At 32.1% G+C, this 16,044-nt stretch overlaps 1 protein-coding gene across 1 annotated transcript; it reads left to right on the top strand.

The window, feature by feature from the left end:
- Positions 1-5,538: 5,538 nt before the first annotated feature.
- GAPcenA (GTPase activating protein and centrosome-associated) lies at positions 5,539-13,956 on the top strand. Its single transcript, XM_017909301.1, has 17 exons — positions 5,539-6,194; positions 6,570-6,748; positions 6,851-7,025; positions 7,101-7,299; positions 7,373-7,556; positions 7,627-7,992; positions 8,075-8,350; positions 8,432-8,600; positions 8,679-8,920; positions 8,982-9,170; positions 9,281-9,406; positions 9,474-9,659; positions 9,734-9,908; positions 12,400-12,590; positions 12,670-12,729; positions 12,798-12,959; positions 13,020-13,956. Exons 2-17 carry the CDS (start codon positions 6,578-6,580, stop codon positions 13,251-13,253), a joined length of 3,105 nt encoding a protein of 1,034 aa, XP_017764790.1. The 5' UTR covers positions 5,539-6,194; positions 6,570-6,577; the 3' UTR covers positions 13,254-13,956.
- Positions 13,957-16,044: the final 2,088 nt, after the last annotated feature.

Below are 16,044 nucleotides of genomic sequence, written 5' to 3'. Positions count from 1 at the left end.
TTTCTAGTGACTATTTGCGAGAGTTACAATCCCCTAAATATGAACCACGTTAAAAGCACTGAAATTAGAACGGAAACTCATTAAAATCCGAATCTAATTTGTACAATAGTTTTCGATATTACTTAATCACTGATCAAATGGAATTTTATATACGTGAAACAATCGACATAAGCGAGAACAATTGTTGCTATAAATTTGGTAAATTTAGTAAATATTTAGTAAATTTTTAGTAACTAAATTTAGTAACTAAATTTAGTAAATATTTAGTAACTAAATTTAGTAAATTTTTAGTAACTATATTTAGTAACTAAAATTAGGAAATTTTTAGTAACTATATTTAGTAACTAAATTTAGTAAATATTTAGTAAATTTTTAGTAACTATTTAAAAGAATAACTGGAATAAATGGGAAATTCTGACTAAAATACAAATCTGACTCGCAAAATAAATTTCAGAGTACGTGAAATAACGATAATAAACCCTGGAATTGACAAAATTTGATTCAATTAACGCTCCAAGATTCTTATATCAATTAGCAATTACAAACGAGACAGTAATTGCCAAAATTATTCCAATTCGCAACCCTTCCTAAGTGTCCCGATATTTATGATCAAGGGTGTACATCCCCTTCTACTCACTCCATATGGACCATGCAAAATTGATCATGGTGTAAAGTCGACGGGCTAATATCGAGATAAAGATCCAGCTACCAAGGATCTAATTGCGAACAAAGTCACCTAACATTACCAAACGCTCTATCGTGATTTTAACACTAAATGTACCATAATATTATTAAAACAAATAAATAATAAAGAAGATAAAAGATAAAAAGGAACCATGAAAATGAAAAGTGGATGGTACTTATTAGAAGAAAAATTGCGAAAGCACGCAATCAGAGTGACGAATGCTGAATTTTCAATCAAAATTTTGAAAATACTCGTTTAATTCGTGGTAAATTCAGAGTTAAATAGGCAAAAATTACGTTCGTTGTTCGAAAAAAAAACCGATAAGCTTCTCGGAAACGGCTACTAATCGGCCCATGTATCTCGATACGAGCAATTGAAAAATAAGCGATTAACTTAACTCGCTGACCGAAAAAATATAGTTACTCGAGAAATAATTGACGATCCAAATTGACATAGTTTGACAATGCTTGAATAAAGGACTATAAAAGCAAAGGTAAGAACGAACATCTAAAATAATACATCTAAAAATTTAACAATTTATAACACGGTATAAATTTATTTTGCACAACAGGTCTCTCGCGACACGGATGGTCCGACGCCATTGTGCAACGATGCATCAGCATTAAGAGGGTTAATCCTTTGCACTTTGCGATTATTTTTCAATTTTATTGCCAATAACTCTCTCCTATTTCAATCATTTCCTTTAAATTTACTTCACAGGACAGCTCATCGACTGCTACTTATTTTAAGGAACTTTGTTTACCGATCATATTAAATATAACTCTCAAACATTATTGTAATTTACATTTTAAGTTCAAGTAATTCGAGTAGTTACTTATTCCCTGTTTTCTTGTTCGATAAATAGAGAATGGAAAAATGTCGAGTGTAACTCGACATAGGAGTTCCTGTGATAGAGACTGACGTCGAGTCACACTCGACAAAGGAGTGCAAAGGATTAAGAGCGAAACTAATGCGCCTTCCGGCATGTTCGATGTGGCCTAGGGAAACTTACGCTGGATGCTGATCGAACGACATCTGAAATCGTGGCGGAGTAATCCCCAGATTCGAGGACGACGATGACGCACCGCGCGAGCGGATGAAAGTTCGCACGCAGGCTTGGTGATCGTTAACAAGCAGCTGAAACGCGAGCACAACGTGATCCACCGAAATCGAGGAGCTCGAGGAACGCTGAAAGTGCGTGAAACGCAACGGGAGAACTTGCACTGCTCACCGCGAACGATATTAGAATATTTATAACTGGTGGAAAGCGAGGTGGCGTTTTAATTTAGCATGATAAGATAAGAGACCGAGACTTCCTTTCTTCGATTCCGCGAGCGTTACTATTATCTCGGCGGTAAATAGTCTTCCACGTAAGCGTGCCGAATGGCCAAAGCCTCTTGATCGTCGCTCGATCGAAGATAAAGGGTAATTTTCGATTTATCAATGCGTCACCGATAACGCCGATCAACAATTAATGCTTCGCACATTCTAGATTATTCCCCGATAACTGACCAAGATCATCACTTACGTCCATCACGGCACCACGCAAAATGGTAGCCGCAATTTCGAAACGATGAAATTACAAAATGGTGATTACGCGTTCAAACTTCTAATCGATGTTTCTCGGCGAAGGAAAATCATCTGGTTATAAATCTAGCTTGATTATACGAAGAAAAGTTGGTCGATGAAAATATTGAAAAAAAATTGATATCCCTTATAGAAGTTTCGATTTATCGAAGTTTAAAAATGGCAGCCTTGAAGTTCGAACTTCAAGTCGGTATATCTCGGCGAGAAAAAATCGTCCGGTTATAAATCGAGTTTGATTTTGCGAAGAAAAATTGGTATTATACGGTGCAGTCGATAAAAATATTGGAAAAAAATTGATATCTCTGAGAGAAATTTCGATTTATCGAAGCTTCGAGTAAGAGAAGTTTAACGGAACAGAGGCTCGAGGAAAGAAAAAGTACGTAATATTAGTGTGAGTTGATCTGTTAATAGATTGCTGATCGATATATAGCTCGCTATGTTATACCTCGCTATATCGATTCGCACGATTCTTCGAGTTATAGAGACAGCGATGGAAAAGTTCGGCTTGCAGAGGTCGGGTTACTCTGTATTCGAATTGCAAGAACAGAATAATATACTTCAATATGTGGGAAATAATTCGAGTTAAAGAAACTTTATATTTACATTAAATACACAAAATGATAATCTTCTAGAGATTTCCGACTGTATTGTAATTCGGAAAATACATCGATGTTTATAACACCAATTCTCCTTATTCCTAACCTCACTTTTAACTATCGGAGTACGTCATTACTTTATTGCACGAGACTGAAAGAAATTAGTGAGAATCGTTTTTGATACGAACCCTTTAATTGTCATATGATTTTATGCAAAACAATAAAAAGAAGAAAAAGAAAAATAATAAAACGATTCGTATCTATGTAGTTGTTGACGTTACCGATCAAGAACGTTATGGCCGAGCTTGTCCGGCAACTTCAAACGCAAGAAAAATATAGGACGTTCTGTTACAGGTGGAAGACATTGTAGAAAATGGAGCTCGAATGAGGGACAAGAGTGGCGGCTCTCTAAATCCGGTTAAACAAACCTACCTGTCTACACGTATTTTATCAAACTGCCAGATACGATCCTCCGAGGTACTTGGTAATTACGATGATGTAACACGGTTTCAGATAAAAAAAACGTGAATTAAGACCGTATCGTTTAATTTCATAATTACGCGCAACCGTTGACACGGCGAATACACGATGGGTCCTAAGCAATAGAGAAGTCCGAAATTCACCAATTCCATATCTCAAAATTCGAGTCGCTGACGTTGTCTCGCCTACCTGTCTTATTTCCCCATGCACCACGTTAGTGACACGGACGCCCGCGTTTCCACCGATGTATTTTGTTTAAACAAACTGCCTGTCACGTGTTACTACACCGCTCCGTTTATGTAACCGTACGAGGTGCACACACGATCGAGAATACTAGACAAATGTGCTCTGCCCCGAATAACCTCTCAATGAGTATGCGGGAAAAAGCGCGAAACAAATGATAATCGTGTGTGTACACAGTACAGAAGTGATTTCAACTATTTTCGGGGCTAGAAAGAACGTGGCCGGCTAGAAACGACGCGTGAATAATCGCGGTGACATTTTCGAACTGACATTGAGCTTTTCTAAAGATAAAATTATGCAAGAATAAACAAGTGATATATCGTTTCCATTGGTTCGCCCATTGCTGTGACAGATTCGGCGATATCAATTTGCGGATTCGCCGCTAGATGATTCGTAACGATACACTATTCCACCCCCTGTCAAACAACTTTATTCGCGACACATAGAACACAACGTCGGTACAGTGTACATAGCCCGTTTTTTCCAGAGTGAATGCAAACAGTACTCGACGAGATCTGCCGTAATGTCATAACACTTTTTCGACGTATTCACGAATTTCAAAGTGTAACCTGAACACATGAAATGCATCGTGACAAGGAACGATTCGAAAGACAACGATCCGATACTTCGCAGAAATTGCCTCATGATGGCAGGTGCAGGACAATTTCCGTCTTGACTTTATAACCTCTTCTTTCATCTCGCCGTTGACGTTTAAACAACTGCACGATTTTTTATCTCGCGTATCAATCGAATCGCGCAACGTATGGAAACGGAAAATATTCCGATACTAATGAAATCGCGACAGACCGCGAAATTATCAATGATATGCGACGCCTGTTTCAAAAAAGAAGCGAAAAAAAAAAAGTCATCAGCCCTGAATTGTACTTACTCGTCTTCGACTCGAACCCGCTTTTATCGATGCTAGCCGACCTCGCACATTCTTACACTTTTCATGATTACAAACTCACCCCTCGAAAAACCACGAAATTACGAGTCTCGATGCGAGAACCCGACAATTTTACAGACAAAAAAGTTTCCTCACATCCGACGGAACGGAGGTCGTCTGTGAACTGACGCGTCTCGACTCTAGCTCGTTCGCGAGCGTTAGCAACTCTACCTATCGTCGATTCTTTGCAAACAATCCTCAAGAGAACATTCTATTGGCTCTGAGATTAACACGGAGTGAACGAGACACGGATCCTGATTGGTCGCCATTTGGACGTCCAGAAGAATTTCCGGCATGGCTTTGCACTGCTTTGTTACTAGCATCGAATAACTTCCGTTTCTTCAATAATAACGAACGGTATCTTCTCCAATCGAAACACATGTTTAGAGAGAAAGCAATATAATTTCTAAATTCAAGTATTATACGATATTGTAAAATTCAACTAATTTCAGAATTATTGTATAAGATACTTCTAAAATAATTTCAATAAGAATTTGTAATTTTTATATTATTTACGTAGTCCAACGTTATATCGTGTCATATAACGATAAATGTATAAACCTGATTATATTTGTTATTAAATTTTATATACGAATAGAATGTATAAATTTATTTGTATAGATATATCGTAGTTATGTTTAATTACAAAATATTTTAATTAAATACAAAAGGATATACGATGAACCATAGAATTCAAAGATTCTTTGCAATTTTGTGATACATATTCTTATCTTTCGAGTTATCATTGTAATTATTATTTTCTAATATGAAAATAGATAACATCGAAGATTGAAAATCTCACATTTACCATTTATATTTTGCATAATTCACAAAAATTCATTACGCGAGAAGAAATATACAACTTTTTTTTTTCTTAATAACATGAAACAAAAATTATAGATATGATTAAAAAGAAAATATCTTAATTTACATAATAAGACGTTAACTAAAATTAGTTCGAAGTTGTTGCGCGCTCTGAGGTGGTTCGCCCGCAATTCATCGTAACAAAGCAGACTTCCGGGACCTTAGTGCTCAAATGGCCGACGCCAAGGTTGCGTTTTCTGTCAAACGAAATTATTTCTAACGCCAGTAAAATCATGTAATTGTTCATCGATACTTTGAATAAATCGTTTAAACGTGGGTAGATCGATGCGTGGATCGTGGAATCGGGGTGTGTCCACGACTTTAATGAACAATAACGCAAGAAGAGGCACCGGTGCCTTTTCAAATTTTGGATTCAGTGCGAGAGTAATCCCTGTTCTTTATTGGGGGTGTGAATAAAAGCGAACAACTAAAAGCGTACCACAGCAAAAGTCAAGGCATAATCAGCCCGCTTAAGAATGCAATTCAGATGATCCGAAATACTTGACAGCCAAATCGACGTTATGAATTCGAGTTAGTGTGCTTTTAGTGATGTCGTGTCGAACTTTGTACGCGCGAAGCTTGTTTTGCTTTCCAATCTCGATTCAGTGAATTATTTTGTTCGTATTTAAATGAATCGTACTGATAAATTATGAGGTTGACGCTCGATCGTTAGGGAATCTCGTCACAAGTGAAAATTCTTCCCATCTACTTCGATTGTTTGCATCGAATTTATTACTCAAATGGTCTTCCCTGACTACTGAAGATAGAAATTAAATTGTACTTGAGGAATATAGTGAGTAAAATGCAATCATTTATGAGAAGCATATTCTTTTTTTGATTTCATGTCATTCCATAAATAGAATGCAAATATTATGTATATTTTATATATAGTAAATGTGCAGTTAGTTTTATCTTTAAATTTATCTAGTTGTATCATATAACAGTGATTGAATATATATATATTTCTCTGTTTTATTTCTCAATCTCTCCATTATAATCATTTATCAAATTTTAAGCTAGATATGTGTTTATGCATATATGTATATAATGATTATGTAAAAATATAAAACTCAATATTTACCTATATACACATACACATATATATATGCATTTATTGTACATTATTTTTGTTTGTTTTGAAAATGAAACATTATATGTTATGTTATAGACATAGATATGGAGGATAGCATGAGTGTTAAATCAATGGAATCAGTGGCGACAAGTGATGAGTATGAATTTGTAAATGACAGAGGTAATGGAAAACATCAACAAACACTAATTGAACCACCAATGTTAAAGATTGCCAACAACGGCAATTTTGAAGATCTTCAAAATAATCTTCACGAGGTTTGCAGTCATTTGTAATATCTATGAGCAATAAGTTTCGATCTGCATTATCTTTTCCATTAGATATCAATAATTATCTGAGTCACTGATAAAAAACCATAGGTATTAACAGAAGATTCAAAGATGGAAAGCAATGAATATAAAATTGTGAGCAGTGCACAACAAAATCAATCAAAATCTAAAAAACTAGGGCAAAGTAAATTTTATGATGTAAGTTCTTGCATGGTTGCATCTGAAAAACAAGATATTATGAAACCAGAAGATTATATCGATGAAGGTACAAATTATTATTTCTTTACATCAGTCATGAAAGATATATATTTTACAGATTATGATATTCATTATATTTTAGAAATAAATTCTTTGGCTCATGTTCAGCAAGAATGTACTATTTTCAATGGTGTAACTTATCTGGGATCAGCAGCAATAAATGCACCAAAATCAGAATGTGAAATACAACGTAATATGAATATATTAAATGCAGAGCAGTCTCCTAATTTGGGAATTAAAGTATCTGTTTCTGTGCCTAGTAGTTCTCAAGGCTCTGTTGTGTATGTATAAATAATAGAAATTCCCATAACATATTTTTTCATATTAGGTCATATGTTATTATCTTTGTAATAGTTCATACGATGCTGCTACTCAGCAACCAATTGCACATTATGAAGTACAACGAATTTTATTTTATGCACGTGGTGAAAGTGTTGGTCCTTGTGCAGCATGTTTTGCTTTTACATGGTCACATGGGGATACATTGGAATCTGCCATTTATCAGTGTCATGTTTTTCGGTGTGATATACCAGAAGCAGTATGTTCAGTGCACTTTTATAAAGTACTATAAAATTTTAATCCAGTTATATAAATCTATTTCATTATAGGTAGGACAAGTTTCCGCTTGTTTTTCCAAAGCCTTTCACAGAATACCACGTTCAATGACAAGCTCTTTGACAGGAAGTGATTTCAATGGTTTTAATATTGGAAGTGAGAAAACTAATTCCCGAGTATTTATTTTTGAAGTAACAATGGAAATAAAGGAAGAAGATGGAAAAGGAGGTTTCAGCATAGTTCCTAAGGATAGAAATTATTTCAAGCTTCGAAGTAATGTATCTAAACAAGTGTATTTAAGTATTCAACAAGTATCTAGCAAAGAAGGAGGAATTACTCTTGAAGTTGAAAGGTGCTTTGGAGTCCTTGTTAGTCCTGGTCGTAATGTTAAACATAGTGATATGCGTCTGCTTGAAATGGTAAAATCGAATATTTAAGAAATAGACATTTGTAATTTCATAATATTTTCTAGCTTTTGATAATATAAAATATTATTTTTAGCAAGTCAATGCTAGTCCATTAATTCAGGATAAACAATGTTACAATATATATGGACACTGGGATCCTGCAGATCCAGCCTTGGAAGCTCTTAACATTGAAACCCCGAGAGAAGGAAAAATTTATATGACAGTTGCTGTTGATTTAGTAATACGTGATATTCGAGAACCTGTTAGATTCATAATAGAAACATTAGTTAAAGTATTTCCACAAAATGAAAGATTTTGGTATTTTAATAAACGAAATCTTGTACAACAGTTTTACCTTAATTCGAAAGAAGTAAGATATTATTAAAAAAATATGTATATTTTTATTCGTCGTAATATTATATATTTTATAACTATTTATTACTATCTTTAGATAATACCCGGAGATGGCACGGAAGTTCACTATGAAGTACAAAGTATAGAAACTTCAGGAGAACTTGACAGAAACAGATTAAATCTTGCTCTTAATTTAGCTTCACTGATTCGATCTCCTTCATTAACTAGCATTGACACGCTTACACCCAAAGAAGAAATAGATTCAGGTTTAAAAGATATGCTAAGTCTATGCTAAGTTTTACTTAATGGATAGAATAAAAAATATATTAATTTTATTTTTACAGATGGAGATGAACCAATGTTAAGTGGTACAGGGGAAGTATCAAAAGATTGCTCTGCAGATGAATTAGCTAGTTGGGCAGAAGTACTCGATAGCTGGCAAGTTAATGAACAACGTCCAAAACTTCTCATAAAACTTACAAAACAAGGTATTCCTGAAGCTTTACGCGGAGAAGTATGGCAACGTTTAAGTAATTGTGATAATTCACAAGAAATGATGGATAGATATAGAACCTTAATTACTAAGGTAAGTACACTAATGTGCGGAAAACATGGTGCATGATAATTATATCGTGTTATATCTACAGGAGAGCAGTTGTGAGAGCGTTATTTTAAGAGATATTAATAGAACATTTCCTGCCCATGACTTTTTCAAAGAAACAGGTGGTTTGGGTCAAGATTCTTTGTACAGAATAAGCAAAGCATATGCAGTGTATGACGAAGAAGTTGGATATTGTCAAGGACTTAGTTTTTTAGTTGCTAGTTTATTGCTTCACGTAAGTAGTTATCACCCACTGGTTAATATTTGTAAGAAGAATATCTACATTTATGGTAGTAATTTATTAGGTTATTTAATGACAAGAAAAACATTAGGTATTTCTTGTAGATGCCGGAGGAACAAGCTTTCTGTGTTCTGGTTAAGTTAATGTATGACTATGGTCTAAGAGATTTGTATAAGGATAGATTTGACAACCTTCATATGAGATTTTATCAGCTTAATAGATTAATAGAGGTTTGTAATAAATTTTGGTTAATTAGATTAATTATAATACTTCTTCTAATAATTATTGACTTTTTAGGATCAGCTGCCAGAACTCTATAAACACTTTTGCGTTCGCGGTGTAGAAACACATATGTTCGCTGCACAATGGTTTTTAACACTGTTTACAGCCAGGTTTCCACTTTATCTTGTTTTCCATATCTTGGATGTATTCCTTTTACAAGGACTTGATACATTGTTTCAAGTCGCTCTCGCATTATTAATGGTAAGCATCGATTTGTAATTTATAAGAATTTTTATGGAATATATTACTGAAAAAAAAAAAATATGTTTCCATAGTTATGCAAAAAAGAACTACTACAACTAGATTTTGAAAGTATATTAAAATACTTTCGGGTGCATTTGCCTAAACGTTGCCGAAACGAAGAAATATCGCGTTATGTCATGAAATTAGCTTGTTCAGTTACCTTGAAGAAACTGAAGAAATATGAAGCAGAATTTATGACACTTAAAGGTAATTTCATATTTTATGTTTGAATAATACAAATATTTATTGGTATTTGTACATCTAACAGCCATGTAAAATATGGTCATGTTTTTTGTACACATGCAATTTCCATAAAATCGAAAAAAATTTGTGTGATTATAAATTTAATTTTATTATATCGAAGCTTTACATGTTCGTCTTCGTTGCCATATTTTAGAAACGGAATTTCTATTTTCCATTTCTTACAATAGAATATAGAATATGAGTGAAAATCAAAATAATATATATTTTGAATTAATTTTAATTTTTAAGAAAATTAGCAGTGCTTTATTGATTGCTAACTGAAAGAAAAGATACATCACATTGATAAAAGTGTTGATAATTTTTCTTTTTATGAGACAAATATTCTTTACATTTGCATGTCACAATTCTATGCTTATTATACCAAAACACGAACTATGTTCATTTGATCTCTTAAGAAAGCTATTCAATGAAAAGTTTGTCTTTAAACAAAAATATTTGATTTTACTAATACTTGAAATTTACTGTATAATCCACGCTATTGAAAAATAATTTATTGCACAAAACGGGTGGTGGTTGAATGAATAAACATAATATGCGGAAAATTATATCGCAAATATTATATTGACAAAATGCGTCAAAAAAGAAAAAAGATAAATTTAAATACTCGATAGAGATTTTAGTGACATTTTCTTATTTTCGAATAGTATTCCACTCAATTTTATATAATTATTATAAATGGACATATTGTCAAATCGAGTGGAACCGCAAGCTGTGTATATGTGCTGATAAAATATAAATTCAATGATAATTACTCACGAGCATGAGATTTCAACCAGTTGACGAATCATGAAATATATGTATGCTAATCTTTGTTATCATCGTGTAAGTTTACTGCGACTCAGTATTGTGTCGTTTGAAATAGAATATATTAATAAGAGTATCGTTATTACAATTGTAAATAGAACTAGTAAACTGGCTGAAATATCATAATTGTTATGTTACTATGTTATACTATTTGCAAGATAAATACAATTTTTTTTTTGTTGGTTGTGCTGTGCTTAATGCGGGTATTTTTTCCCCAAATGCTAACAAACTGTAGATTATCAGTATCACTTGTAAGCTGAAAGCTCTCTAAAAATTGTAATCAATGTAAATTGTTCTAGATTTGATTTTTTTTTTTTTTTTGTTCAATTATTTATGTTGTAATATTTGTAAATTTTTATAATCTTATGTTGTCTATAATAACATCTTTTCGCACTTATACAGCTTTGTATACTGTCTTGTGTACCAATTTTTATAAAAAAATATTTACTTTCTCTTATTGGAAATAAATTGTCCATTTAGAATATCGTTTTTAATTTTGTCAATTTACCTGTGTGTACCCTATTCCTTATACTTTTAGTTTAATTTTTTGCTTCAGTTGAAATTGCTTGTAATATATAGTAGTAGTATGAAGGTACAAAGGCTTATAGTTTTTATTTTACTAATTACTAATCATATAGTTAAAGAAATTATACTTTAAAAGAGCTATTACTAAAATTATTTAAATAGTAGTACTTTTATGATATTAAAAAAATTTCGGCAAGAATTTGTATACAAAGTTGTTGAGGCTTACAAGGATTAATAAATGCGTCGATAATTATGGAAGCGGTTTGAGTAAAGAATTCAAAAGAAATGACTTTTCCACGTATTTTTGGATTGCGTTCATTTAGATTGAAATAAAATAAAATTACTTTTGGCAAAATAGCAAAGTATTGAACCGGTTAGGGTGTAATTAATTTTTTAAATTTGTAATATATTTAAAGCGCGAAACTTTAAATATATATCGAAACGAAACACGTATGACTCAGGCCACTTTCATAATCACCAACGCAAATATCAAAATATTTTAATTAGGATAACAAGCATATTATCGCGACACTTAGAAATTATATCGTTCTGTTAAATAAAGTAGATAATATCAAGTGTATATAAAGAATCCTAGAACTGTAAAATAAATAATTAAAAATTTATAATCTATTTCTTATAACTTGAACGCGTTAACATTTTTTTTATCAGTTACATTATCTGTACATTTGTGAGCTATAGCAGGTAACAAACATATCTAGTTAACAGCTGTGCCAGCAGTTTAAAATTGGCCGTGGTATGTTCTGCACGGAGAGTATATAGCGGGACATTGGTATCTGCTTTTGCAAGATATCGTCTGTCGGCCAGTTACACTGAAGTCATTCGTTTTCAATGTTTCACTGAAATCATGAGCCACACTATAAAGGCATTGATAGAGAGTAAGATTGTATTTACAAGTTTCTTACATAATAACAATTTGAAGTATAGTAATATTGTTATATAATATTGTTATAGAAAACAAGGAAAAATACTAAATACTTCAGTGCGAAAACATACAAATAAACTTTATATTTTATTTTATTCGTGTTTATTTACAGTAACTTGAAACATGTATACGCTAACCGAACAACATTTTCTTATGATACAGAGGCACAAGAGAATGCGGATGAGTATAGCAACGAGGTAGAACAATTAAGAGGGACAGTAGCGCGCAATGAGGAAGAAAAACAGAGATTAGAAGCTGAGTTGGCTCAGGTGAAAGAAATGTTACAACGTGAAGTGGCAAGAGCAGAAACGGAAAGCCGACGAAGTAACATTATTATTGCAGAATACAAACAGGTAAGTAAATGCAAATAATCATGTCTATCATATCAATGAATAAACTCTATTAAAAACTATCATGAAATATTCATTTTAGATTTGTCAACGTTTAGAAGACGACTATAATGCTGCAAAGACAACACTTAGCGAATTACGAGTAAGTAAAGAACGTTGAATTCTCATTGAATGTTCGCGTGATATTTTATGAATTAATTTATTTTCTAGTCCAAAGTTTCAAAGTGTGAAAAGTGTAGAAGCTGCATAATGGATTCGTCTAATATATTAGCAGATATTGCGCATCACCGAATACAGGAAAGAGTGCGAGAGTTAGAATTGGAGTTGGCACAAACAAAGCTAGCCCATGTCGAAGCCGAATGTAGAAACCAGGTAAACATAGAGTTTATTATTCATGGATATTACTTTTTTAAGAATGGCTTTATTTTATAGGATTTGACGCATCAGTTGCATGCAACTGCTTCTGAACTTCAAGCAGCAAGAAACAGTTGGCCGTGGCTTAGTAAGACGCTGTCTAGTATAAAAGAAGCAGCGAATAAAAGAGAAGTAATGGCACCTTCATTAATGAAAGATTTGAGGCGAGACAGTGCACCCGGAGGTGAAATGCATCACTTGATACATTCCCGTAATCGCGAGACTCGCGATAATCTCAAAGAAGTTGTGTGATGCAGTAAGTATTCGAATTGAAATGTGCACGTACGTACATACACACACCCATGGGTGCACATGCGCGCATGTGTACGTTTAAACCTGGAAGGCTATTACTGAAGTAGAAGAATAAACCTAATTATAATATATAACATATATGTATTAAAACAAAGTTACTTTAACCAGGCAGAGTATTGGAGGAAGAATTCGTACATTAGAAGAAAAAGACCTATTTCAAATATAAATTCGAATACACAATGTACGTCCATGATTACATGTAGTATTCTACTTGATCTGTTTATATAATATACGCTCAGTATATGTTATGTCAGGTTCCTCATGTGCACTATTTAATCGTGTGCTTCTAGCGAGGGCAGCTTTATCCTACACCTCTGATATTAATCTTGAGATATTTCTTGTTGATATTTGTTAATTTTTTTTAGTATACTCATTTTTACTTAAATTTGGTTTGTAAATTATGAATATTATTTCATATATGATTTTTAAGTCTTTATAAGAGATTTCATGCGAAATTGGGAATCCTATATTAAGCAATTAATTAAGCGATAGGGCACATACGGAGATGCAAAGAAGATTACAATAGATGTTAGCGATAAGTTCACTACGTTTTGTATGAAACTAGTCTAAGATGTGGAATATAGAGGTACTATAGAATTACTGTACATATACATATAGCACTCTCAGGCAACTAACAAACGTAACAGACTGCAGAAATGAGAGATTCCACATTTAATAAATTGGGTTATATGAAGCAGACTATTTCTGCAATTTTATTTACTTTTTGTACGGATTTGTTATGATGACATTTGTTTTTTTTTTTTTTTTTTTTTTTTTTTTTTTTTTTTTTTTTTTATTGAACTCTAATTTTAACCGAAATGTTTAGCACTTTTTTTTATTGAAAAATATTTATGTCAATAACTGATTTCTTCAGAGCTAACTTAACTAAGGAGAAGACTCAAGTAAAATGTTCAAATGAAAAGTGATTTTCGGCCATTTTTTCATAACATAAAATGCAGCTCTAAACGCAACGGAATGATTTTTGCATAAAATTTTTAATTTCGTTATTTAATAAATATAACTAATATTATGATTAAAATTATGCTTCAAATCAGTCCAATCCATTAATTATTTTTTGAGTTATATTACACGCTAATTTGCAAAATGCGGTTTTTAAGAAACCGATTTTAAGTTCGCATTTTGGAAAAATCAATTTTGAAAACTTACTTTTGTTTGAAGTTAACCTGCGATTCCAAGTCTATATAATAATTTACCTTTTGTTTAAAAGTATTGTTTTATGCTATAAAAAACAAAATCGATTTCTGTGGCCTGTTTCTTGAGTCTCCCTCCTTAAATCACTATAAGTAACGTAAAGTACATGAAAAAACATACTTCAACTTGTTTAATTTTTATATGTACTTTGTTATCTGCCGGTGTTAGTAATAATCATACAAAACGATTTGCGACGTTTTGTACATACGATGACATAACATGACATAAGACTAGATATAGTCTTTTGCGATATAAAATATTTTTTTGTTTATTCTTTTTTCTTGGAGAGTTTAATTATCTAAGTTTAAAATTGATAAACGTCACATATATACTTGGTGTTTAAAGATATATTTAATTGCCATTTGTGCTTCTTTCTGATGAAGTCTATATCTATTAGACCTAAGGCCATAAATTATGTTAAGGCACTACTTGAAGTTAGAATTTAATCAGATGTTTAATAAATACTTCTGTCATATGAACAATAAGATCGAATGGTAAATGTTCGAGAATGTTTGAAAAAATATTTTAGACTGTAAATCTAGCTTTGTAATTAGTGCCATTTATTTCATGGAATTACAGTTTAATTTATTTTGTACTAAGTTGAGTTTATAGTATCAGTAATTTATATCGTGCCATTGTCTTGCATCGTAAAGATTACGGAAACGATTGGTAACGATTATTTCTTTGTTCTTCTTTCATAATTTGATTAATTTGATTTTCGTTAAAGTATATTCATTAACGTATACATGATTGAAAATCAAGTTTATTATCACTTTAGAAACTCATACAATAGCTAACAATAATCTTGCATCTTATATGGAACAAATGATATACTTTCTGTAAATATTAAAAGTTATATAAAAATAAGCTACTAACAAGTCATGTAAAAATTTAGGTTACTACGTATGTATCACTGTACACCTTGTAATGTCATTCCACTATTATTGAAATAAAGAAAGATATCATCTCTCTACTTCATAAGTGTTCTATAACAACTAATACTTTATATTAGTAATATTAGTTTTCAAAAAATATAAAAATACATTAGGAAAAATCATTTCTTTAAGAAGATCTGTTTTATTTGTCCAAAATGAAAATGAAAATATGTTTCACTATTTCAGTCTTAGATAGATTATAATATAGAACAAAAACATTATCATAACGAAGCATTTTATTAAATAGATGTAAATAGATAAAAACGTAACATAATAAACTTGTAAACCATACATAATTAAAATAGCACATCACAAATTCTATTTACGTACTTAATATACGACGAGGAAATCTTGAAAATCGTAAGAAAATATATATCTTTTTTTAATTTCGACGTCTTAATGCCTCAAATAGTAACAAGTAAATGGTATTAATAGTATACAATTCCATACAGATATACTGGTACTGAAATACAGTTTTCAGTTTACTAAGGGACATGGTTTCTACAATAGATAGGATGCAGAGATGAATATATTATTTCTGCTTTTGGACAATAAGAAAAAACAATACGAAAAAAAGGAAAAAA

This window comes from Eufriesea mexicana, unplaced genomic scaffold (assembly GCF_001483705.2).
Source record: "Eufriesea mexicana isolate 0111107269 unplaced genomic scaffold, ASM148370v2 scaffold58, whole genome shotgun sequence".
NCBI classification, from domain to species: domain Eukaryota; kingdom Metazoa; phylum Arthropoda; class Insecta; order Hymenoptera; family Apidae; genus Eufriesea; species Eufriesea mexicana.
Note: the sequence above shows the minus strand (reverse complement) of the source record. Positions and strands in the feature narration are given on the sequence as shown.

Bases quoted from the DNA above. Each gene is read 5' to 3' on its own strand.
- GAPcenA (XM_017909301.1), top strand. From the start codon at position 6,578: ATGGAGGATAGCATGAGTGTTAAATCAATGGAATCAGTGGCGACAAGT. The intron at 9,171-9,280 runs GTAAGTAGTTAT...TATTTCTTGTAG, and splicing joins TTGCTAGTTTATTGCTTCAC to ATGCCGGAGGAACAAGCTTT. The intron at 12,960-13,019 runs GTAAACATAGAG...TTTATTTTATAG, and splicing joins AAGCCGAATGTAGAAACCAG to GATTTGACGCATCAGTTGCA.